General features: G+C 48.5%; 1 protein-coding gene across 2 annotated transcripts; it reads left to right on the plus strand.

Annotated features, from left to right (window-relative positions):
* Positions 1-1,948: 1,948 nt before the first annotated feature.
* On the plus strand, positions 1,949-26,754 carry LOC134966129 (cornifelin homolog B-like). Of its 2 annotated transcripts, none has more exons than XM_063942637.1 (4): positions 1,949-2,134; positions 17,900-18,020; positions 23,099-23,235; positions 25,961-26,754. In XM_063942637.1, the coding sequence occupies exons 2-4, from the start codon at positions 17,924-17,926 to the stop codon at positions 26,048-26,050; spliced, it is 324 nt and encodes a 107-aa protein (XP_063798707.1). In that variant the 5' UTR covers positions 1,949-2,134; positions 17,900-17,923; the 3' UTR covers positions 26,051-26,754. The 2 variants fall into 2 exon arrangements, with proteins under 2 accessions (XP_063798707.1, XP_063798706.1); XM_063942636.1 differs by lacking the exon at positions 1,949-2,134 and adding an exon at positions 16,113-16,284.
* Positions 26,755-27,341: the final 587 nt, after the last annotated feature.

Raw genomic sequence — 27,341 nt, forward strand, 5'->3', positions numbered from 1 at the left:
TCCTCCAGCTTTGCCTTGAAAAAGGTCCTGTAGGTTTTGTCATGCGATTTTCACCTCCCATGAGCCAATGGTACACACGATTAGACTCGTAGTCGTTCTGTACAGTCTCAAACTTCTTGGTTTTGAATTTCACTAGCTCGTTTTGATAAGTCTCGATTTTTGTTTTAATTGACGAGTAGAGGTCAATGTTCATATCACTGGTCAGGACCTCATGATGACACTCTTCCAGCTTTGAAATTTTGTCACGTGCTAGCTTCAATTCTCGTTCAGATTCTTGTATGACCAAGAGCATGAGATCCAGGCTGCATTTATTGACTATGCCAATCCATTTTTGGCAAAAGTCAGGATTATACCGTCCAATGGTGGGCGCGTTGCGTTCCCGGAATCCGCGAGGGATCATATGATGTCGATAATATTTGGTGAGAGAAATCCCATGCATGAGATAATCGGTCTCTCGTTTTTTAAGTTTAACTAATTGTTCACAGACTTCCTCCACTGGAAGCAATGTGTCCTTATTGGGCCACTCATCTTTAAATAGGATGTCCTCCACTTCCTCATCTGTGAAACAGTGTGTATATCCTTTAGTGACAGGCATACCTTTGCAGCCAGCAGGAAACTGGGTGCCGGCAGTGCTGCTGGAATGGGCCGGTGCTGCACCTGCGCTGTCCATCTTGAGTTTGTGTAGCAAATCAGTGACTTGTTTAAGCTGTGTAGCAGCAGCTATATAATGAACAATGCTGAATAGCAGGTGGTGCTCGGTTCCGAGAGGGGGCAAGCAGCTCCCAAAAGTACAATTGCAGAATTGAACCGTCACTCGTCGCTGATATGGGTCATGTGCGGTGCCTTCAGTGAAGTAATTAACAGGAGGTCTTATCCATGGGCCGAGAACAGTTGTTACTTCCACGAGATCGCACAAGTAATACAGTCATACCATGGAAAATGGCGTACACCACTTCAAGTCAGGTTGTGCAAAGGGCCAGTCGGGCACTATGGCCAATTGTCGCGACAGACAAAGACCTACAGTGCTTTCGACATAAAAAACCAATGGCTTGTTTTACTAGGGGCCGAAATATACGCGATATGGTGGTTCACACCGATATCACCGGTTTCAGCCAAACATCAGCGGAACCACATTTTATGACCAGACCTCCTGGCTGTTATAAATGCCCAAGATGCACTACTTGTAACCACATGATTACAGGTAGCTGCTTCAAACATCCACACACCAATCGCAGCTTCAAGATTAACTCTGCACTATCATGCTTATCTACCCATGTAGTATACATCGTCATCTGCCCATGTAATAAGTACTATGTGGGCAAGACAACACGGACGGTACGTGAGCGCATGGCCTTACATCGTTCAGCAATCAGCAAAGCCCTAAAGACTAAGGTGGCGGACCAACCTGTGGCCCGTCACTTTCTCTCTGCAGGACATACTTTGGCGCAATTGAAACATATTCTGATAGACCATATACCAGTGTCCATTAGAGGAGGCGATCGGGTCGGTAAATTGCTCAAGTGTGAGAGCAGGTGGATTCATGTCCTGAACACTGTAGCCCCCCATGGAATGAACGAGAGACTTAACTGGAATGTATTTCGTTGACAGCCTCGCAGCGAGGTTTTCTTTGTTCTTTTTTCCTTTTGTTTTATCTTGCTTTATTCTCCCTGCAGGGACTTATATTTCAGCATTACTTAGGTCATGACAACCTGTGTGACCTGCACCCTAAATATGCCAGCCTATGGAACTGTTCCATCTAGTAACGCCTTGCATGCTGCTGTTGCGGGCTGTTGTGACCATTTGCTGTTCATCACATGCATGTTCCACAGTAGTGATCTCCATCTTAGAGCATATGTTTAACGTTTACTTCTGTGTTTGTTTTTAATGTTCACTACAGGATTATGCTTTTGCTTGTATGTAGGCGCCCGCGGTGAGGGCCGGGGAGATTAGTCAGAGGTATCCTGCAGTTGGCCCGGCAAACAGACGCGTCGCCAGGGCAACGGGACGCGTTGCTAAGGTAACCAAAGCGGATGCCGTTTGACGTCACCGGACGTGACGCACCCGCGGCTGCAGCTGGCGGAAGCGCACGCCGGACCCGGCTCTCCCGTGGAGCGGTGACTTGTCTCCTATTTAGGTGAGTGTAATTCACATGTATTGTTTGTTTGTCCACTTGTTCATGCCTGCCTTGAAAACGGTGCATGGCACCGAAACGTCGGCCTTGCATGGCATTTTTATGATGGACTTGATCCAATAAACAGCACCTTTACCTTCATCTATTACGAGTGCCGCAGTTCTTCCACTTGCTATAATTACTTCACTGAAGGCACCGCACATGACCCATATCAGCGACGAGTGACGGTTCAATTCTGCAATTATATACATATATATATACATACACACACACATACATATACACATATACATAGCATATTAAACATGCATACATATATATATATATATATATATATATATATAGGTACACACACATACAGTACACATATATATATGCACATGTATATATATATCGTGTGTGTGTGTGTGTGTGTGTGTGTGTGTGTGTGTGTGTGTGTGTGTGTGTGTGTGTGTTTATATGTATGTATGTATATACATGTGTATATATGTATGCACATGGATATATATGTACTATAATTAAAATAAAGTAAACTTTTATTGCACTTACAAGTGCCACCAGGAAGACAGCAGGCTGCAGAGGACGCTAGACAGCCATTACTAATACTCATGCAGCTTTTTTTTAGTGGAGGGGGGTTTCTGGGTGCTCGGAAACCCCCCATGGGTGCGCCACTGACATACACCACACTCTCACGACAAGAGAAGTGTCAGCGGCTAATGCCATACCAACCCAAAGAAGCTAAGTGCGTCAGGGTGGGCGCCTTGTGGAGCCCAGTGTACCTCGCAGAAAGAGATTTAACAAAGGTAAGTTCTTACCATAAATCACGTTTTCTGCTGCGGGGTACACTGGGCTCCACAAGGATTGGACGATGGGGATGTCCTAAAGCAGTTCCTTATGGGAGGGGACGCACTGTAGCGGGCACAAGAACCCGGCGTCCAGAGGAAGCATCCTGGGAAGCGGCAGTATCGAAGGCATAGAACCTTATGAACGTGTTCCCGGAGGACCACGTAGCCACCTTGCACAATTGATCTGGGGTCGCACCACGTTGGGCCGCCCAAGAGGGTCCAACAGACTGAGTAGAATGGGCCGTAACGTGAGCAGGAGCTGACAGACCAGCCCTCACATAAGCATATGCAATCACCATTCTAATCCATCTGGCAAGGGTCTGCTTGTGTGCAGGCCAGCCACGTTTGTGAAATCCAAACAAAACAAAGAGAGAATTAGATTTTCGAATAGAAGCAGTTCTCTTCACATAGATACGGAGAGCCCATACCACATCCAAAGACCGCTCTTTTGGAGACAAATCAGGAGAGACAAAGGCCGGAACCACAATCTCCTTATTAAGGTGGAACGAAGAAACCACCTTAGGCAAATATCCGGGACGAGTCCTAAGAACCGCCCGGTCACGGTGAAAAATCAGATATGGGGAACTACAAGACAAGGCACCCAGATCCGACACTCTTCTAGCAGAGGCAATAGCCAGCAAGAACACCACCTTAAAGGAAAGCCACTTAAGGTCAGCTGAACCCAGGGGTTCAAACGGAGGTTCCTGCAACGTCTCCAAAACCACCGACAAGTCCCAAGGAGCCACAGGCGGGACATAGGGAGGTTGGATACGCAACACACCCTGAGTGAAAATATGAACATCAGGTAAAGTCACAATTTTTCTCTGAAACCACACCGACAAGGCAGAAATATGAACCTTGAGGGAGGCCAGACGCAGGCCTAAATCTAGGCCCTGCTGCAGCAAAGCCAAAGGTTTGGCTGTACTAAACTTGGAAGCGTCATAATTATTAGATGCGCACCAAACAAAGTAGGAAAGCCAGACCCTATGGTAAATCCGAGCAGAAGCCGGTTTCCGGGCCTGCAACATAGTTTTAATGACCTCTTCAGAAAAACCCTTAGCTCTCAAGATTGAAGCTTCAAGAGCCACGCCGTCAAAGACAGCCGGGCTAGGTCCTGGTAGACACAGGGGCCCTGAACGAGGAGGTCTGGGCGTTGTGGAAGTAGAAGTGGACGCTCTGACGATAGGCCTTGCAGGTCTGAGAACCAGTGCCGTCTGGGCCACGCCGGAGCTATGAGAAGCAGATTTCCTTTTTCTTGCTTGAACTTCCGAATTACCCTGGGCAGGAGTGACACTGGAGGGAACACGTACGGCAGACGAAACCTCCACGGCACCGCCAGCACATCCATGAATGCTGCTTGAGGATTCCTTGTCCTTGCTCCGAAGACCCCACTTTTCCACTAGGAGTTGAAACACTTCTGGATGGAGGCTCCACTTGCCGGCATGCACGTCCTGACGACTGAGAAAGTCCGCTTCCCAATTCAGGACTCCCGGAATGAATATTGCCGATATGGCCGGTAGATGGCGTTCCGCCCAACGTAGAATCCGTGAGACTTCCTTCATTGCCAAACGGCTTTGAGTGCCGCCTTGATGATTTATGTAAGCCACTGTGGTGGCGTTGTCCGACTGTATTTGAACAGGACAGTTCTGAATTAAATGCTGGGCCAGGTTCAATGCATTGAAGACCGCCCGCAATTCCAGAATGTTGGTCAAGAGGAGAGATTCCTCCTTGGTTCACCGACCCTGAAGGGAGTGTTGCTCCAGCACCGCGCCCCAACCTCTTAGACTGGTATCTGTTGTCAACAGGACCCAGTTGGATATCCAGAAGGGACGGCCCCTGCACAACTGTTGGTCCCGGAGCCACCAAAGTAGCGACAGACGGACCTCCGGAGTCAATGAGAACATCTGAGACCTGATCCGGTGAGGCAGGCTGTCCCACTTGGCTAGAATCAGCCTTTGGAGGGGGCGAGAATGGAATTGAGCATACTCCATCATGTCGAATGCTGAGACCATGAGGCCCAGCACCTGCATTGCCGAATGTATCGACACTTGCGGACTAGAAAGGAAGCAACGAATCCTGTCCTGAAGCTTCAGGACTTTCTCCTGAGACACGAACAACCGCTGGTTGTGAGTGTCCAATAGCGCTCCCAGGTGCACCATGCTCTGAGCAGGGACCAGGGAGGATTTCGTCCAGTTGATGAGCCACCCATGGGCTTGTAGAAACCGGACGTCATATCCAGATGACACGGGAGAAGTTCTGGGGAATTTGCCAGGATTAACAAGTCGTCCAGGTACGGCAGTATCCTGACCCCTTGACGGCGGAGTACCACAGTCCTCACCGCCATTACTTCGGTGAAGACTCGCGGAGCCATTGTTAAACCAAAAGATAACGCCCAAAACTGGTAATAAAGGTTGCCTATAGCGAACCTCAGGTATTGCTGATGTGACGCTGCTATAGAAATATGCAGGTAAGCATCCTGTATGTCCAGGGAGACCATGTAGTCCCCAGGTTCCAAGGCTAGAACTATAGAGCGAAGGGTTTCCATACGGAACTTGGAAACCTTCATAAACCTGTACAATGCCTTGAGGTTGAGAATGGGCCGGGAGGACCCATTCAGTTTCGGAACTAGAAACTGCGGAGAATAGTACCCCCGGCCCCTCTGAGCAAGAGGCACCTGTACTACAACTCCTGTATCCAGGAGGGTCTGTACCACCGAATGCAGAGTGTTTGCCTTTGCCTGGTCCGACGGGACGTCTGTCTGGCAAAATCGATGAGGGGGTCGGTTTTTGAAGGCTATGGCGTAACCTCGAGTGACGACTTCCCGTACCCAGGCATCTGAAGTGGTCTTCAACCATTCCTGGGTTTACCCTAGAAGCCATCCCCCCACCCTGGGATCCCCCAGGGGGAGGCCCGCCCCGTCATGCGGCAGGCTTATCGGTCTTGGAAGCTGGCTGACGGGCAGGCCAGGCTCTTTTGGGCTTCGGCTTACCAGGTTTGGAAGTGCGTGCCTGCATGTGGTACGCCTGACCTTTTGCTTTACCTGAAGGGTGAAATGGGCGAAAGGACGTACCTTTAGCCTTCGACACAGAAGGAGCGGTATTTGGCAGACAGGCAGTTTTGGCAGTAGCCAAGTTAGCCACTATCTTATTTAAGTCCTCCCCAAACAGAATATCTCCCTTGAAAGGGAGTACCTCCAGGGTTTTTCTAGAGTCCAGATCCACAGACCAGGATCTCAGCCACAATATCCGGCGAGCCAGGACTGACGTAGTAGAGGCCTTGGCTGCTAGGATACCGGCATCCGAAGCTGCCTCTTTAATATAGCAAAAAGCTGTGACAATATATGACAAGCATTGTCTAGCATGTTCAGAGGAGATTTCAGTATCTAACTCCAAGGCCCATGCTTCAATAGCCTCGGCAGCCCATGTTGCTGCAATAGTGGGCCTTTGCGCAGCACCCATGAGGGTGTAAATCTCTTTCAGACAACCCTCCACACGCTTATCCGTAGACTCTTTTAGAGACATGACGGTAATGACAGGCAGAGCTGAGGAAACCACCATCCTAGCCACATGTGAGTCCACTGGAGGCGTTTCCCAATTCTTAGCCAGCTCTGGACGAGGGTATAGCGAGCCAGCATTTTCTTTTGAGGCACAAACTTCGTACCCGGGTTTTCCCAGGGTTCCTGACGTATATCCACTAGGTGGTGAGAGTGAGGTAAAACTTGTTTAACCCCCTTCTGATGCTTGAACCTATCTGGTTTCTTAGGAGGGACGGATGGCTCGGGATCATCCGTAATCTGTAGAATTAACTTAATTGCCTCCAAAAGATCAGGAACATCCACATGTGAACTACCCTCCCCATCAGCCGTATCTGAGTCAGAACCTGTGGGGTCAGTGTACGCGCCGTCTCCATCCGACGAGGTGTCAATGACAGCGTCGGATTGTGAGGAAACAAGCGCTCGCTTAGAGGACCCCTTGGACTTAGGCGAGCGATGGTCAGACTTTTTAGTAGTCAGGGACTGGTTCAACTTCTTTAACTGAGCAGATAAATCGTCCGCCCACGGCGGGTTAGCTGCAGGGACCACATACGGTTGTACCGGCATTGGGGATCCCATAGGGGGTGTTAGTTTATGAACTAGCGTATGCAGAAACGTGGAAAAAGCGGCCCACGGTGGGTTAGTATGTGCCTCCGTTGCAACAGTCCCACTGGGGGGCAAGGAGCCCCCAGAACCAGAGCCCACAGCTGCTATATTCTCCTCATATGGGTCTGTGGCTTCAGCAACACCGACAGTGTGTTCAGCCCCAGAATTGTTACCCTCAGAAGCAGACATGATATACTTGCAGTATGAGGTAACACAGTACAATTATCAGCAGCACTATACCTCTAAACCCAAACCCCTGTGCAGTGTAGTCAGCACTAGCAGAGATAAAGGAGAGATATGGTGACTAAATCACAGAGAAAAGTACGTAATACAGTATATCTTTGTGAAAATCCTATATTTAGATAAAACCTGACGCACCAAGCCCCCTCAGGTTATGGAATATAGTGATAGCAGGTTGAGTGAAAGACACGAAATGGACACCACTCACATACCCTCCAACTGTACCTTTTTAATAGGTACGGTACCTTTTTTTTATGGTCTGTACCGATTTTTGGCTCTCCAAACTTCCATTGAAAGTATAGGAAAAGGGGCATGGCCACGCCCCTTTTACCCGCGGCCACGCCTTTTTCGGATTTGTACCGATTTTTCTGTGTAAAATGTTGGAGGGTATGCACTCAGCTATCAAATGCACACACAGAAAGTCACAGTTTGTACAATGCAGAGGTTATTACTGACAATAATACTGCACTGGACTAGCTTACACAGCTATATAACAATAGATATAACAGTACACAGTCAGAACTAGATGTATATCACAGGGTAATTGTACTATAAAACCCTGACTAAATGCACTCTTTCTTAACTATCACTGTCTAAAAAGGGAGGAAGAATACTTAAGTGTCATGCAGAGGCATAGCTAGGGTTTTCGGGGCCCAGGGCAAGATGGAAAATGGCGCTCCCCCCCCCCCCCCCAAAATAAAAAACACAGCAAAAGAAGCATGTGTGCGCGCCTAAGGCGCGTGCGGCGAAAAAATGGCCAGTTACATTGCCCCACAGTGCCAGATACAATGCCCCAAAGTGCCGGATACATGCCCCACAGTGCCAGATACATGCCCCACAGTGCCAGATACATGCCCCACAGTGCCAGATACATGCCCTACAGTGCCAGTTACATTGCCCCACAATGCCAGATACATGCCCCACAGTGCCAGTTACATTGCCCCACAGTGCCAGATACATGCCTCACAGTGCCAGTTACATGCCCCACAGTGCCAGTTACATTGCCCCACTGTGCCAGTTACATGCCCCACTGTGCCAGTTACATCCCCCTCTGTGCCAGATACATGCCCCACACTGAGCTTGATACATGCCCCACTGTGCCAGTTACATGCCCCACTGTGCTCTCTCTCTCCCCCCCCCCTCCCTCCCCGGTCACTCACCGCTTGCTCTGATATGTGAGGGGAGGAGAGCGCAGCGCCTCTCCTTCCCCTCACCGCTCCAGGTCTCCGGCGGCTGTGTGGCGCCGGTTCACTAGCCAATCAGAGCTTGCGGACCGGCAGCCAATCAGGATCCGGTCCGCAAGCTCTGATTGGCTAATGCCGCCGGAGACCGGACACAGCAGCGCTGCTGGCAGCGCTACTAGGGCTGACAGCGGCGGTGAGGGGAGGGAGAGACGCTGCATTCTCCTCCCCTCACATTTCGGCTTGACGGGGGCGAGTGGGGCATGATGCCCTGGCCGCCGGTGGCGCCCCCTCTCCTGGGCCTGCCAAGGCGCCCAGGGCATGTGCCCCACTCGCCCTACCCTAGATACACCTCTGGTGTCATGTAAAGGCACAGCGCTGACAACCAGGCGGCTTTACATAGGAGGATTTGCCCAAGCAGTCCCAGGAACAGTGAGCTGAGGGATAATGGCGCCGCAGACACTGACAGGGAGTGAGGTAAAGACAGAAATGCAGCTCCAGGGCGGGAACACTTGCTGGAAATGGCGCCCTGGGGCTGGGGGAGGGGCTTCAGGTCTAAGCCTTATCCCCCTGCTGGCAAAACCACCGGGTACTGTGGGCGACATAATAATCGGTTTAGAGAGAAAACCTGACCTGCGCCCATGCCCTGGTGATCTAGTGGGATCGCCTGTACTGCCACAGTGTCCACCGCCAGCGCGCGCGGCCCGCCTCCCACTGACCACGCCGGATCGCACTAAAGACTGGGTCCCGCAAGCGGGACCCACTTACCACCTTCCGAAGCGCGGTAACGCGATCCTGGAGAGCCCCAGCCATGTGTGTCTAACGTGAAGAAAACCGGAGCCTCCGCTGTAGGTACCCGGCAACCAGGGCTCGGGAGTGTACAGCGCCGCTGGGGAGAGCTGGAGCAGCAGCAGTGAATATATCCTGACATTTACCGCTGCTGCTGCCCTTGAAGTCTTCACTTTTTCTTCACAAAAAAGCTCTTTTTAGGGCTGCCTGGAGCAGCCCCCCTCTTAAGTGCCTGCTTACTGCTGCACCAACTTACAAAACTGAGCTCCTGTGAGGTTACTCGCGGTCAACCGCTGACTGCAAAGTTCCCACCATTGGATACAATGGAGCGCCTATGCGCTGCATTGTATCTCTGCCGTGCGCAGCCTGACTGACAGCTCAGGAGCGCACAGGCAATCAGGAGAGTGCCACGACGTGGCGTTCCCTGATTGGCTGAAGGGACCCTCTGTGACAGGAGTCACGGGGGCTCTCTGCAGTCGGGGAAAGGGGTCCCATGTGTAAACATGGGACCCCTTTCAGTGCGTGGTTCGGGTTTTTTGGTTTTTTTTTTTGCCAAGTACGTGGATTACAAGCTCAGAAGAGGACCGATCTACACTGGATTTTTGTGAGTACAATTTTATTTTCAGATACCCCATGGATTCTACTTGGAGAAGTGGACCGACCCTCGTGTGAACATAGGTAAGTATGTGTGAATGTAGGTGTGCATGTATGTAATAAAGTTTTACTTTCAAGGTGTGTGAGCTCTGTTTTTATTTGGGTATTTTTTTGTACTAGTACTACAGGTACCAGCGGGCCCGTTTTTCCACCGCATGCTGGTCCTTGTGGTACTCGAAGTACCAGCTTGCGGGGGAGGCTTGCTGGGACTTGTAGTACTGCTACAAAAAACAATATTCTTATTTTTACACATGGCTATCAGCCCCTCATCTGCAGCCCTTGGATGGGGGGACAGCCTCGGGCTTCACCCCTGGCCCTTGGGTGGCTGGAGGGGGGGACCCCTTGATTTAAGGGGTTCCCACTCCTCCATTGTACCCCAGCCTGGGGTGACTAGTTAGTGATTTAATGCCAGGGCCGCAGGGACCTATATAAAAGTGTCCCCCGGCTGTGGCATTATCTCTCTTACTAGTGGAGCCCGGTGCTGGTGTTAAAAATACGGGGGACCCCTACGCTTTTTGTCCCCCGTATTTTTGGCACCAGGACCAGGCGCAGAGCCCGGTGCTGGTTGTTAAAATATGGTGGAACCCCTGTCAATTTTTTCCCCATATTTTTGCAACCAGGACCGGCTCAAAGAGCCCGAGGCTGGTTGTGCTTAGGAGGGGGGACCCCACGCAATTTTTTTCTTGATTTTTAACACTTTCATTTTTTTTTTTCAAAGGTGCACAATGAAGCCCTGCACAGATCTCACAGATCCGGCCGGGATTCCTTATGTTTTGTCAGGCAGTGTTTTACTCATCACTCCCGTAAAACACTGCCTGACATTACGAATCACATCGACATCGGAAAAGACGAATGTTGCAAACTCGGCAGCTTAGTAAATGACCGGATCAGGATTCAAAAAGTTGCAGTAAAATGCACCCGATACCATTCGAGTTCAAACACCCTTAAAAACGGCTAAAACACGAATATTAGTAAATATACCCCCAGGTCTGAATTACCCCCATTGTCTCTTGGAGTATTTGGAGTACACAGTAGATGAAGTTCTCAAACTCTTCTTCATACCTTTTGGGGGTTTCCCTTTGTTGCTCCTCGTGGTACTCCTGTTCCTTGACCTGTCATTTACTCTCCAAATATGCTTCCAGTTCCAGCTGCAGGCATGAATTGTTTCAAAACCTTCTGTGATTTTACGATATCCTGTTTTCAACTGGAGTAGTCTTGTAAAACACAACGTCTCCTAGTCAGTTTATTTGCTCTAGTGTTTTACAATTGTTTGCTGATATACTAGTCACCATGCCATTTGGGAAATCGTGTACATTGTTGTACACTAGGTAATCGATTCGGTTGAATTTATAAATGATTTTTGCACAACAACTTTTGGTGTCTAGGATTTATTGGTGTTGGCGTTTGGTTCCTGCAGAATTGCAGTCCCTCTCTTGTTGTACACGATAAACCGATTCTTTGAGCTCTGCATCCGTTCATGCCAAGTACACTAATAGCCAGGGCCAGTTCTGGCCCTTGTGGCGCCCCGGGCAAAAAACAGGGGTGTGGCTTCATCCAGGGGCGTGGTCAGGTACGCCCCCTGTAGAGTTGTGCCCCCATTTGTGCCCCCTGTACAGTAGCGCCGCTTATTAAAATAAAAAAAATAAAAATAAAAAGAATACTTGCTATCCCCGCTCCTGATTCCCGACCGCTGCAGACCTCCGTCGGCGCCGATCCTCTCCTCGGATCTATGGGAGAGATGTCATGACGTCTCTCCCATAGCACAGCATAGATAGACACTAGAGGTCAATTATGACCCCTAGCGTCTGTGCCATTCCCACAATGCTGTGTGGTGCGCGATGACATCATCGCGCACCGTACAGCAAAGATCCTCTCCACGAAGGGAAACTAGACGGATAGCATCTAGTTCCCTTCACAGCGGGGGGCACTGCCAAACAGTAGCGGATCTTGCCATGGTGCGGCGCCCACCGGATGGCGCCGGCGCCCTCCAGAAGGTGGCACCCCGGGCAAAAGTCCTGCTTGCCGGTGGCAAGATCCGCTACTGCTAATAACAATTCTAGTGCACAAATAGCACATAGGGGGTAATTCCAAGTTGATCGCAGCAGGAAATTTTTTAGCAGTTGGGCAAAACCATGTGCACTGCAGGGGGGGCAGATATAACATTTGCAGAGAGAGTTAGATTTGGGTGGGTTATTTTGTTTCTGTGCAGGGTAAATACTGGCTGCTTTATTTTTACACTGCAATTTAGATTACAGATTGAACTCACCACACCCAAATCTCTCTCTCTCTGCACATGTTATATCTGCCTCCCCTGCAGTGCACATGGTTTTGCCCAACTGCTAACAAAATTCCTGCTGCGATCAACTTAGAATTACCCCCATAGTCTATGTCTGTAACAACTGTTTTGCCTTTTATTCTCAGTACTTCTCCTAACATTTGTAGCATTTAGGGCTGTGTGATCTATGGGCCTAATTCAGAGCTGATCGCAGCAGCAAATTTGTTAGCAAATGGGAAAAATACTATGCGGGTCATTCCGACCTGATCGCACGCTAGGTTTTTTCGCTGTGGTGCGATCAGGTCAAAACTCTGCAAAACTGCACGTGCGTATGCACCGCAATGCGCAGACACGTCATACGGGTACAAAGCGGATTGTTGCAGAGCGATGGGTTTTACGAAGAATCCATTTGCACAGCCGATCGCAAGGAGATTGATAGGAAGAGGGCGTTTGTGGGTGGCAACTGACTGCTTTCAGGGAGTGTTTGGAAAAATGCAGGCGTGTCCAAGAGTTTGAAGAGCGGGTGTCTGACGTCAATTCCGGCCACGAACAGGCTTAAGTGATCGCAGCGGCTGAGTAAGTTCAAACCTACTCAGAAACTGCACAAAACATTTTTGTACCACTTGGCTGCACAAGCGTTCGCACACTTGCAAAGCGAAAATACACTCCCCCATAGGAGGTGTCTATCTGATCACACACTGCAAAAAATAGCTAGCCAGCGATCAACTCGGAATGACCCCCCATGTGCACTGCAAGCAGGGAAGCTATAACATGTGCAGAGAGAGTTAGATTTGGGTGGGTTATATTGTTTCTGTGCAGGGTAAATACTGGCTGCTTTATATTTACACTACAATTTAGATTTCATTTTGAACACACCACACCCAAATCTAATCTCTCTGGACATGTTATATCTGCCCCCCCCCCCCCCCCCCCCCCCTGCAGTGCACATGGGGCCTAGTTCAGACCTGATCGTAGCCCTGCAAAATTTTGCAGGGCTACGATCAGGCACACTGACATATGGGGGGGGGGGACCCAGCACATCGGTAGTCCACCCAGCATGTCAGGCCCGCCCCCCCCTCCCACAGAAGTACAAAAGCATCGCACAGTGGCGATGCTTTTGCACTTCAGGTGTAGCTACCGGCCAATGCAGCTTTTGTGTGCTGGCCGGGAGCTACTCGTTGCTGCCCGGGTCGCAGCGCTGCGTGTCCGGACTGCGTTGGCCGGACTGCGCCCACAAAACAGCGGCAAAACGCCACCCCCTCCCACCCAGCGACCCAGGCAGAGGTGATCGCTGGGCAACGACAGCCGTCGGCTGTCAGCCATGCGCCGGCGCACTGCGGCACCAGTGCATGCGCACTTCTGACCTGATCGCTACGCAGCGATGAACGGCAGCGTGCAATCAGGTCAGAATGACCCCCGTGGTTTTGCCCATTTGCTAACAAATTTGCAGCTGCGATCAGGTCTGAGTTAGGCCCTGTGTACTAAAGGTGTGTACACATGGTGAGTTTTTGACTATTTCCCCTGAACTCCCCGCAGCCCTGTCCCACCGATATTGATTATCTTTACTTGAGTTTTTGACTATGTGATATTATGACTAAGTGCCAATTTTGACTATACTATGTACTAGATTGTACTTAATAGAGTCAAGATTGACTTGCTTACACAATCTATCTTTCCTTGTGATACCGACCCCACGGGAGTACGCATCGGTATTGCAGCTGGCTAAATACAGTGTGATTTGCAGTCACTTTCCTTGCGATTTTGACTATATAGTCAAAATCGAAAGGATAAATCTCACCGTGTGTACACACCTTAAGCTTTAGAGAGAGATAAAGTAGACAGAGAAAAAGTACCAATCAGCTCCTGTCATTTTTTGAAGCACAGCCTGTAACATGGCAGTTAGGAGCTGATTGGCTGGTACTTTATCTCTGTTTACTTTATCTCTCTCGAAGGCTTAGTAAGTAGACCCTAATGCCCCTGATGTGTACTGACTCACAAGTCTTGAATGACTGAGACCAACTTTCATTACAGCTAAAGTGTCCTGTGGTCTCTAAGTCTTGATACCAGCAGTCCTTGCAGAGTTACATTTAACGCTAACTCATTCTTTCTATCACAATTGCATAATGAAATACCACTTGGTTCACTTGCTATTCACTAATGCAGTGAGCTCCGGCTGCCGCTGAGGGGAAGGTGCCAGAGCCCGCTAGTAACACAACCTCAGGGGGCGCCCGGCATTCCCATACGGCTCCGGGCTCACGTTTCGGGTTAGGTGAGCCGGAGGAGGCGGAACTGCGTTCCACCTCCAATTATAACTGATGGATATTTGGTCTGCGCTCTGCAGGCTATGTGTATTTTAAGGTTGTGTAATTTGTCTTTGTTTCACTACAAGAACATTATATAAAATAGTTGTCTTTCAATTAGGTGGAGCTATAAACAGTACCCAGGCATTATTAAACTATTAGTTAAATCTAATATACTCCATTGGTTTAAACTGATTATGCACAATATTTAACATACCCCTGCCAATCCCTTCCACTAGGTCCCCCCCACCCCGTCTTAAGTGCCCCGGGCACCCCCAAGGCATAATCTGGCCCTATTACAGGTGGCATTGGACACAGGGTTAAACAGGTTATTTGTATGCAAAGAGCAGCCTGCAGCAGTTGGGCATGCTGGTTGTTGTAGTGTGCCAGGTGGTAATGGCGCATACATCCTGGTGGTATGTAGCGGTACACTTCTAGATACAAGCGGTGTTGGTCTAGGGTAATAAGGAGATAATTTGGCTCTATAGTTGGAGAGTCTGAGGGGTACATCCATACAGAATACACGCCAATGGAGAAAGACGTGCGGGGAGGGCACGCATACTCAGTAGTGCATGTAGAAAGTCAGACTTCCTGACACAGCTGCAGCAGGTGCTAGAGACTGTCTGTGCTTACCTAAATGGATGGAGGCTGTGCTGAGCGCACCTTCAACACTAAAGAACAGGTGAAAGTGAGCGATAATATTGAATAGTTGTAAACAACGCCATACCCTCCAACTGTATCTTTCTGGCCAGTACAGAACCATTTTTTATGGTCTGAACCGGCCAAAAAGGGCTTTGTACTGGGTTTTGGTGTCTCCCAAGCCTATTGTTTCCTATGGGAGCGCCGCAGAGCCGTGCCCCCTTTGCCCGTGGCCATGCCCCATTCCCTAATTTGTACCGATATTCGCCATAGCTGTGTTGGAGGGTATGCAAGGCACATATGCTACACAGACACATGCGGCTTTTTCTCAGGATGTCCACTGATCTGCATACTGGCAAATAGAGGCATTTTTGAGTGCACTCATTTTTGAGCAACATTCGCCTCACCCAATTTGCTTTCATTTTAAACATAGACAGCAAGCCTTTGTGACTTCTTACTTCTCTTGCCAGTCACTTGGAAATATAGGACATCATGCAGTTTAGGATATTAGTATTGGTTCTGGAAATGAGTAGTAACTAATAATGAGCCTTCAGTCGTACTCGCTATAAGGGAACTAGGTAAATACCAAGGCCAGTGTTGCTCAGGGATAGCCTAGATATGATTTCACTCTAATTTACATTTGTTATTTGATCCTCACCAAACAGACCTGCAAAAACATTGCGTGAAAGAAGGTCACAGAAGCCTGTAGCATGTGTAGCATGTACAATTACTACAGTAGCATGTATGTACTTCACATCACCAGGGCATTAACTCTATACATGCTTATCAACATCTGTTAAAAGCAGAAAAGCACATTCCTAGTCTTTCCTAACAAAGGGGAAGTAGGGGTGGGCACTGGAACCGGGAGAGGATTACATCTATGTATAATTAGATGTTCAGGGGGCTGTGAGAGGTGTACGGAGGCTGGACCAAGACTGGGAGCACAAATGAGGAAGGGGGGGATGGTAAAGTGAAATCACCATTGTAGGATTCTTTGCTGTACTCTCTCACACTGGATCAGAGTTTCTCTGTAGCTACTTACGACCTTGGACTGAATTCTCACACAGCATCGTCACCATGGCTGAATCTCAAGTAAGTGTCAGCTCTTTTGGCCAGTGTGCTGAAACACTGCTCTGGGTCTTCACCTAATGAATAACAAATAACACACATTTCTCTGGAACTTTTAAGTCTCTACACACCTTTTTGTGCTTTGTGTTCTATTTGCCACACGTGTACCTGGACACGTAAGGGATGTATGGAACTGACGTACCTGACGGTCAACCTGGATAGTCTAAAGATATTTACCGGACCACGGTTTAAGTATATCCCCTGCGCAGAAAACTGACCACTCCCTTGTTGATGAAATGTGCAGCTTCGGGACCAGTGTACGAGGGATATATTCCTGCTGAGTGTTCTTTATTACACATGTACACATGCTTTTATTTTAGTGTGTAGATACTGATAGGAAATGGAAAAGTATAATTACATTATTTATGGTTTCTTTATGTCCTGACTCCTTACATGTATATTTGCTAATGCTCTAGCTTAGTATATTGTAGTTAGTGTAAAGAGGGGAATTTGATCACTATCTATGGATTTCTGCACTCAAAAGAGCAAAGATGAGCTGGGGACTGGTGACAGGGAGGAGGGGAAGTGCCACTGGTGGGGGATGTAGGGCCACTTGTGGTGGGTTAGTTCCACAAATAAACTCTATGCAGGGAGTTTATTGCCACTGGAGGATGGGTGGGGGTGGGTAATTCTTCACTGGGGACCTTTTGACGTGGGATGGTGGTAACAGGGATGTAACTAGGTGTGTGCGGAGAGGGCACTGCACATAGCAATGCAGGGTAGGGGGCGCTGTTGGCGGCACTTGTCAATGATCTGTTTTTTATTACTTTCACTTGCAGCTTCCCCCCCTTTTTGAAGCCCAGTATCTGCTGACCGCCCCTGTCTCCTACCCTGACCATTTCTGTCGCAAATACCTATACAACATTCATGAACTCAACTTGAGATTTCTTTGTTATTCAGTCACACCGTCCTGTATTACGTTTCAATATGCTGACATACCTGGAATTCAAACCCATTGCCTGTGGCATTGCAGTTAGACACTGTTCTTTCTGCCCTTGCATACAAAGATAGAGAATTCTACCTATTTGAAGCTTACCTTGTACAATGTGAAAAAAATGATCAGCATTGCAGCTGGGCAGATCTATGTAGTGTGTGGCTGCAAGAGATTGGATGTGTGGTTGCACACTAGCATGGGGCATCGTAGCATGGCTTTCTCTGGGATCAATCTTGTCATGCCCCTTCCCCAAGAGTCATGCGCCTTATGTCCCTATTGTACAAATAGGTGGAGGAGGGTGGCACCAATTCTGTCTTCACTCTTTTACAGTAAGGGCATATGGAAACTGGTGGTGGTGCTGAAAAAAGCCCACTCATATTTATTTCACTAAGATATTTACAGTTTTAAGAACACATTTTTTTAGTTCTTTTAAACTTATAGAAATGTACAATTTGTCAGTTAAAGCAATTAAGCTTTAGGAAATGCACTTCAAACAATATTGCGCTATGTTTCCTTAGACAGCTAATGCTATTGCATTAATGATGTTGTGTCCTGTGTTATGTTAGTCTAATGATAACTACAGCTATTGCTTGAGGAGAACTTGTAACCTCAGTCTAAGATGGTATTTAAATGTTAATTTTGCAGATCCCACTGAATTACCCAGTCTCCATGCAACCTCAAGTGGTACAAGTGTACACCACTACCACTGACAGTAAAGGTCAATGGAGTTCTAATATCTCGGACTTTTTTGATGACGTAGGGATCTGTAAGTATGACACATAAGAAATATGTGACGTGTAAGTTTGTAACATATTGAGATAAACATTGTGACACATGAACGGATGATCTATAGCAACAGTCATATACACATACAATGGGGTGTGGTATGATAGGTCAACATTCATAATCCTTGTAGCCTAATCCTAACCCTCTTCCTAGTGCCTAACGCTAACATCTTCCCTGTAGCCTAATCCTAACCTTCCTCCTATGCCCCCCATACACTTGTGCGATGCTCTGCGACATAGATAGATCGCATAGTAATCACGTGATGGGCACATCACGCCAAGTGGGTGCGGACTCTGGTCGCTCCCGGCGGGTTCCCATCATGCATCGCAGTGCGATATATCGCATGTGTTTTTAAAAACACATGCAATCGCACTGCGATGTGATAAATATTAAGTGCACTCTGGGGGTGATTCCGAGTTGATCGTAGCCCTGCAAAATTTTGCAGGGCTATGATCATGACCATAGACATGCGGGGGGACGCCCAGCACAGGACTATCCCGCCCCGAATGTCAGTGCCGGCCCCCCTGCCCCCGCAGAAGTGCAAAAGCATCGCACAGCGGCGATGCTTTTGCACTTTAGGAGTAGCTCCCGGCCAGCGCAGCTTTAGCGCGCTGGGCGGGAGCTACTCATCGCTCCCCGGCCTGCAGCGGCTGCATGTCACGCAGCTGCTGCGGCACGCCCCCTGCACGGTCCGGCCACACCTGCTTTGGCCGGACCGCGCCCACGAAATGGCGGCCAAATGACGGCGTTACGTCCCCCCCCTGCCCAGCGACCGCCTCTGCCTGTCAATCAGAGGTGAACGTAGCACAGCAACGGCCTTCGGTCGTCTGGCATGTATCGGCGCACTGCGGCATCGGTGCACTGCGGCACCGGCGCATGCGCAGTTCTGACCCAATCGCACTGCTGCGATAAACTGCAGAGTGCGATCGGGTCAGAATGACCACCTTAATATCTTGCGATGCGACATTCGACCGGCGTGCCCGCGCATCGCGACGCATGGTACCTAAAATGTGCATACATTCCTTCAATTTGTCTCACAGATGTGGTCGAAATCGAAGGATTGTACCTGATATCTCACTAGTGTATGGGCTACATTAACCCTTACCTCCCCATCCCGCAATCTAACCTTAACCTCTCTCCCATAGCCTAATCCTAACCTTCCTCCTAGTGCTTATCCCTGACCTCCCCGTCCCACAGCCTAACCCTAACCTCTCCCCTGAAGCCTAATCCTAACCCTCCTCCTAGTTATTAACCCTAACCTCTCCCCCACAGCCTAAGTCTAACCCTCCTCCTAGTGCCTAATCCTAACCTCCCCATCTTGCAGCCTAACCTTTACTTCCCTGTCCCACAGCCTAACCCTAATCTCTCCCCCATAGCCTAACCCTAGCAAATACCCTGTATCTTAATCCTAACCCTTCTCCTAGTGTTTAACCCTAACCTCTCCCCTGAAACCTAATCCTAACCTTCCTCCAAGTGCCTAACCCTAACCTCCCCATCCCACAGTCTAACCCTCTCCTCTCCCCTGAAACCTAATCGTATCCCTCCTCCTAGTGCCTAACCTTAACTTCTCCCCTGTAGCCTAATCCTAACCCTTCTCCGAGTGCTTAACCCTAACCTCGCCCTCATAGTCTAATCCGAACCCTCCTCCCCGTCCTGCAGCCTACCCCTAATGTCGATATTTGTGTCAATGATGGCACCAGTGGTGGATCCAGGGGGGGGGGCACTCGGGCCCGTGCCCCCCCTGTCATTTGTGGCTTCCCCCCGCCCCCCCCCCCCCCCCCGCGGCGTCGGCGCCGCCGCACAGGGAGATGACGGGCGCCCGCTGAGATTGTGTTACCAGCGGGCGCCCGTCTCCCTGCACAGCGGTAGCCGGAGGCAGGAGCTCAGTACTGAGCTCCGGCTTCCGGCGCTGTCACTGCGCCGTGCGCTATGGGAGAGACGTCAGTCATGACGTCTCTCTCATAGTACTGAGGAGAGGACGCCAGCCAGAAGGAGGACTGCAGCGGCGCGGGAACGGGGCTCGGTAAGTATTATGTTTTTTTCTTCCTTAATGCAGCGGGGGCATCTCCTGGGGGAAACTACGGGGGACATTACTACTGGGGGGGGCACCAACAAGGGGCATTACTACTGGGGGGGGCATCAACAAGGGGCATTACTACTGAGGGGGGGGGGCATTACTACTGGGGGCATTATAACTGGGGGCATCACTACTGGGGGGCAGCTACTGGGGGCATTATTACTGGGGGGGCAGCTACTGGGGGCATTATTACTGGTGGGCACCTACAGGGGGCATTACTACTTGGGGGCTAAACTACAGGGGCATTACTACTTGGGGGCTAAACTACAGGGGGAGCCAAACTACTGGGGGCATAACTACAGGGGCCAAACTATTGGGGGCATTACTACTTGGGGGCTAAACTACAGGGGCATTACTACTTGGGGGCTAAACTACAGGGGCATTACTACTTGGGGGCTAAACTACAGGGGGAGCCAAACTACTGGGGGCATAACTACAGGGGCCAAACTATTGGGGGCATTACTACTTGGGGGCTAAACTACAGGGGCATTACTACTTGGGGGCTAAACTACAGGGGGAGCCAAACTACTGGGGGCATAACTACAGGGGCCAAACTATTGGGGGCATTACTACTGGAGGCTAAACTATAAGGGGGGCATAACTACAGGGGCTAAACTGCAATGGGGCAAACTACAGGGGGGCATTACTACTGGTGGCTAAACTATAAGGGGGGCATAACTACAGGGGCTAAACTACAATGGGGCAAACTATAGGGGGGCATTACTACTGGTGGCTAAACTACTGGGGTCATAACTGCAGGGGCATTACCACTGGGGGCATAATGACTGGGGGCATTACTACAGGCAACATTACTACTGGGGGCAATACGGGCATTGCATAAGGGACACCACTACTATGGGGTCTATATAAGGGGCACTACCAGTACAGTGGACATTGCATAATGAGCGCTACAACTGTGGGCATTGTATAAGAAGCGCCACCTCACATGCACCGAAGCCGCACGCAAATGTACTTGCCCCTTCCATGGTGCCCCCCCCTATCATTTTCTTCTGGATCCGCACCTGGATGGCACTTCACATGTCACGCTGCTGGTTGACATTTAACAATGTCATCATCATAACTGTCATTATTGTGATGGCAAGATTATGAATGGGGGCATTCTTAATGTCGACCTAAATACTGCATCCCCATATGTCTGTATTTTCCTATCCCGTGTAACTATCCCCCGCAATCTTTACACTCCCCTTCCATATTTCAGATAGAATGACTTTACTTTCCTATCAGATATTACTTTAATGAGGGGTAAATTGGAAGAGAGGGGCAAGGAGCGGACCCATGTTTGCCTGCTGGCTGCAATATCCCTAAATCCTGTGTTTTGGGGCACAGTTCCACTATTCTGCAATTAAAAGCACCATAAGAAAAGTTGTATACAAAAAAATATATTTATTAAATATGGCGGTATGCCTAAGGATTGATTGCTTCTTGCAGGGATTGACATAGAGAAGAAAGGACAATATGGCATCATCTATATGAGTGGAAAAGTATGTAGTAGCAGGAGAGAGGAGTTGGGCACACCTGGGGCATTCTTTACAGAGTACAGATTAGAATTACATAACATCTGACTGTCTTGACCTCCTAATCTCAGTCTTCATTGCTACAGTACTAACACCCTTCTCCCTTCCTGGCTCCCCAAGACACATTACAAACCAGTATATTCACTGGAGATGTGCGGCTCAGTTTCCTGAAATAGGAACACACCTGAATTTAAGGGTTCTGAGTTGAATCAAGTCCCAGTTTATAATCACTTTGTGGTTCCGAGCAGTAGCGGATCTTGCCACGGGCAAGCAGGACTTTTGCCCGGGGCGCCGCCTTCCGGAGGGCGCTGGCGCCATCCGGAGGGCGCCGCACCATGGCAAGATCCGCCACTGCTGCCCGCTGTGTCCCCCGTCCGCTGCCCGCTGCCCGGCCCGCTGTGTCCCCGCCTCCTGTGAAGGGAACTAGACGCTACGCGTCTAGTTTCCCTTCGTGGAGAGCACCTTTGCTGAGCGGTGCGCGATGACGTCATCGCGCACCGCACAGCAAAGGTCCTCTCCACGAAGGGAACTAGACGCTACGCGTCTAGTTTCCCTTCGTGGAGAGGACCTTTTGCTGTGCGGTGCGCGATGACGTCATCGCGCACCGCTCAGCATTCAAGCGGCGCTAGTAATGTACAGGGGGCGTGACTGACCATGCCCCCTGTATTAGGCCACGCCCCGTCTACTGCCCGGGGCGCAGAGCGGCCTTGAACCGGCCCTGGTTCCGAGTGGAACTGAGACCCAGCTCAGGTCTGCTGTCAGTTCAGAACTCGGATTTAAAAACTGAATTTGGGTCTTGGATTGCATTGTAAACAGGTCCAAATTACATGATTTTAGCTCTTTTTATTGATTTTAGAGGAACCCAAAACCTGACCAAAAACCAAATACAAACCAAAAAACTTGAGGGTGGTTTTGCCAAAACCAAAATATGATGATGAATTAGAACCAAAACCAAACCACAGGAGTCCATGCACATCTCTAATATTCACCCAGCAACACTGAGCTGTCAAGGTTCAGCTTCATGTCGGTATACAGTATAGAACTAGATATATACACGGTCTTGCATTGAGCCCCCCCACCCCAGGGAGCCAGGATGGGAGGTGATTGCCAGCAACAGGAAACTGTAGACTGTCAGAATCGGAGGTCCAGGAGGAGCCGTGAGATCACAGCCCAGGCTATCTGGTGCAGTATGGGGGTTGAGCCACAGAGCCACACAGATGTTATGGACATAATGGAGCCCAAGAGCTTCTTCTTATCAGTGAATAGAAATAATACTGCACAAAGGAGAGAGGCCCAAGTACTACTATTGTACACAGGCCCCCCTGGCACATATGGTTGCACTGAATAAAAGCATTGTATGAACTTCTGCCTTTTGATTACTATAAACAACGCCTGCAGGCCACAATAACAACTTAACTTCATGCAAGTTATTTCTTCCCCCATCAGGTCTATGTGGGGCATTTGTGCCCTGCTTCCTGGCTTGCAAAGTGGCCTCAGACTATGGAGAATGCTGCTGCCTGCCGGTGGTAGGGGGCGCTTTGCTCGCCATGCGCACAGGCATCAGAGAACGTCATCACATCCCTGTAAGTAGTTTTTATTTACTCTGTGAGCGCAAAGAGAATTTGTTCCGGATTCTTTAGGAGACACAGGGGTAAACTTACTAAAATGGGAGTTCTATTTAAGATGGAATGTTTCCCATAGCAACCAATCAGATTCCAGGTATTATCTTCTAGAAGGTGCTAGATAAATGAGAAGTAGAATCTGATTGGTTGCTATGGGCAACATCTCATCTTAAATAGAACTCCCATCTTAGTAAATTTAGCCCACAGTCTCAACCTAATCTTATCCAGGAATTCCTGTCCCTTTAAGAGGCCATAACTATTTTATGGCTGGCCACTAAGCAGCCTCAGATGTGCCTGTAACTAGATCCTACAGCTACTGCATTGATGCTCATGTAAAAATGTGGAAGGTCTGACAACTATAAGCATGTCTGGAGTGTTCCAAGACCCGAAACAAACACTCTCCTGTTGAATCGGATGTCCTTGGTTGATGTTTTATAATTGTCTGTTTTTTTAAATTATCTTTATTTTGAGGCCATTTTACTGAATATGTACTTTAGTACAGCAAGCTGAAGCCAGTGTTCTCATGGTCGGCTTGACTTTGAAATTAACACCCCCAGCTTTACATTCTTGCAGCTCTGGATACGTCCCATCAATTTGCTTTATTTCTTGATGCAGAGTTTCAGCCACAAGATTATTACAAGAATATTAGTCATTAAAACCACACCACGTTTACAGTATCAATCATGTGGTCTATAAACAGCATTGAACAAATATGTTACGTGTTATCTTTTCCTTTTCATTCTAATTTACCTATGTTACTTATGTCAGGTGTACGGAATTAAAAACGGGTATGGGTCGTTGGGTCGGCCACACTTAGGTCGACAGGCATTAGGTCGACCACTATTGGTCGACATGGTTGCTATGTCGACATGAAAAAGGGTCGACATGAGGTGTGTTTTTTAAATTGGTGTCGATTTCTTCGTAGAGTGACTGGGAACCCCAATTAGTGCACCGTGTCCCCTCGCATGGCTCGCTTCACTCGCCATGCTTCGGGCAAGGTGCCTCGCAATTGTAGTCAACATGGATCTTAAAGTAGGAAAAAGTAGGAAAAATGAAAAAAATTGTGAAAAACTCATGACGACCTTTTTTCATGTCGATCTAGCACATGTCGACCTAGCAATCCTGTTGACCTACTGCATGTCGACCATTAGTGGTCGACCTAATGACTGTCGACCTAACGACTGTCTTCTTAAAGACCTAGGGGGTCATTCCGACCTGATCGCATGCTGCTGTTTTTCGCAGCGATCAGGGCACTACTTCGCATGTGTATGCACCGCAATGCGCAGGCGCGTCGTACTGGTACAAAGCGGATCATTGCTGGGCGATGGATTTAACGAAGAATCCATTCACACAGCCGATCGCAAGAAGATTGACAGGAAGAAGGCGTTTATGGGTGTCAACTGACCGTTTTCAGGGAGTGGGTGGAAAAACGCAGGCGTGTCCAAGTGTTTGCAGGGCGGGTGTATGATGTCAATTCTGGGACCGAACAGGCTGAAGAGATCGCAGCGGCTGAGTAACTTCTGAGCTACTCAGAAACTGCACAAACTGTTTTTGTACCGCTCGGATGCACAAGCGTTCGCACACTTGCACAGCTAAAATACAATCCCCTGTGGGCAGCGACTATGCGTTTGCACGGCTGCCAAAAGTAGCTACCGAGCGATCAACTCGGAATGACCCCCCATGTCCCTTAAAAACTGTGTTATTGCAATATTGCCTTTTTAACAGACACTGCAACCTATAGCATATACTGGTCATAATAAAGAGTCTTCATTACAGTTATCCTGGGTCCTCTCCCAACAACCCCTATGCTAGTTGTTTTTGGGGCAGCTGTACTAAGCCTTGTAGAGTAATAATCTACCATCCAGTCAGCTCCTGTCATTTTACAAACATAGCCTGTAACATGATAGATGATTGGCTGGTACTTTATCTCTCTCTACTTTATCTCTCTCCAAGGCTTAGTACATCTCCACATATGTGTTATAAATTACATACTGTACATAGTATACCTCCCAACCACTTAGTTCTAGGGGACAGTCCCACCTTTACAGCATTTGTCCCCTCCAAATTTTGCTCTGGTCCTAGATGGTCAGGTATAGCCTTCCACACATGTACTGATGAATCTGTTAGCTGTCTCTGAGCAGTCACTCACACTATCCAATCAGTCCCTCTCACACTCCAAGCAGTCTCTTACACTCTCCGAGCTTTCACTCATACTCTCCAAATAGTCTCTCACAATCTCTGAGCAGTTCCCCACAATCTTCGAGCAATCTCTCACACTCTCCGAGCAGTCACTCACACTATCCAATCAGTCCCTCTCACACTCCGAGCAGTCCCTTACACTCTCCGAGCTTTCACTCATACTCTCCAAATAGTCTCTCACAATCTCTGAGCAGTTCCTCACAATCTTCGAGCAATCTCTCACACTCTCCGAGCAGTCACTCACACTATCCAATCAGTCCCTCTCACACTCCGAGCAGTCCCTTACACTCTCCGAGCTTTCACTTATACTCTCCAAATAGTCTCTCACAATCTCTGAGCAGTTCCTCACAATCTTCGAGCAATCTCTCACACTCTCAGAGCAGTCACTCACACTATCCAATCAGTCTTTCTCACACTCTAATACTCTCCGAGCAGCCTTCACAATCTCCGAGCACTCTCTCACACTCTTTGTTATTTTGCATTACAGGGAACCATCTGCAATGACTGCGTGTGTCTGACATTCTGCGGCCCATGCACTCTGTGTCAGATGGCACGCGAGCTGAAGGAAAAGAAATGAAGACACCGCCGGATGAACTGTGCTATGAAGCCACAGAATATAGAAATATATAAACATTATTCTGCCATTTTCTCTTTACACAGTGCAGTGGATGAGGGTAGAGAGTGTGTAGCCACTGACAACACCCCTTTCTCCATAACACATGCACATATACACATATGATTTGAAGAGATAGAAACGTAATCACTTAGGAAGCCTTTCAGTAGTGTTTTCCTTGGTGACAGAAGATTACAGACATTTGGCATGACTTAAGTTTATGACATAAAAGCTGCACAGATGATACAATAGACTGAGCTGTGGCATATATTCAAGGAACAGGAATAAACAACTCGTCCTGGATCATACAAACACTTTGGCTAAAATCACGGAATTTGACTAAATAAATCACATAATTTATTTAGTCAAATTTACAGGAAGGCCTGAACAAACCAATATACAGGTTGAGTATCCCATATCCAAATATTCGGAAATACGGAATATTCCGAAATACGGACTTTTTTGAGTGAGACTAAGATGGTGAAACCTTTGTTTTCTGATGCTCAATGTACACAAACTTTGTTTAATACACAAAGTTATAAAAACTATTATATTAAATGACCTTCAGGCTGTGTGTATAAGGTGTATATGAAACATAAATGAATTGTGTGAATGTACACACACATTGTTTAATGCACAAAGTTATTAAAAATATTGGATAAAATTAACTTCAGGCTGTGTGCATAAGGTGTATATGAAACATAAATGCATTCTGTGCTTAGATTTAGGTCCCATCACCATGATATCACATTATGGTATGCAATTATTCCAAAATGCGGAAAAATCCGATATCCAAAATACCTCTGTACCCAAGCATTTTGGATAAGGGATACTCAACCTGTACTTGCATTGGAAACGGAAACCACTTTAAATAATACTCTTTGGGGATCATTCAAACCCCGCCGCTGTTGCGGCGTGCAGCACAGTTTGCTGGTGGCAGCAAACTGCGCCTGCACAGTGGACACACTGCGCGGACACACACGCGGACAAATGCGGACACACACATTGCAATCGCATCCCTGATGGATGCGACAGCAATGTGGTTGACATCAGCGGGCGTTTTTCGGGGTAGCGACACAGCATTGGGGGGGCGGGGCAAATGAGTTTCAGGCCGGGACCATATTCGAGGCTTGCGTGATGTCATATGCAGCTACTCCGATAAAAAAAAAATGGCAGCCGACAGAGCAGCCAGGCTGTGTTGCCAGGGGTTAACCTTAGATCCAATGTATTCGTAATTAGATTGTGGACGCATCCG

Source organism: Pseudophryne corroboree, chromosome 10, assembly GCF_028390025.1.
Source record: "Pseudophryne corroboree isolate aPseCor3 chromosome 10, aPseCor3.hap2, whole genome shotgun sequence".
NCBI lineage: Eukaryota > Metazoa > Chordata > Amphibia > Anura > Myobatrachidae > Pseudophryne > Pseudophryne corroboree.

What these genes read in the sequence shown, in the direction of transcription:
- LOC134966129 (XM_063942636.1), top strand. An exon ending in TTTTGATGACGTAGGGATCT is followed by an intron (nt 18,021 to 23,098) that starts GTAAGTATGACA and finishes TTCCCCCATCAG; the next exon opens with GTCTATGTGGGGCATTTGTG. An exon ending in GAGAACGTCATCACATCCCT is followed by an intron (nt 23,236 to 25,960) that starts GTAAGTAGTTTT and finishes TTTGCATTACAG; the next exon opens with GGAACCATCTGCAATGACTG.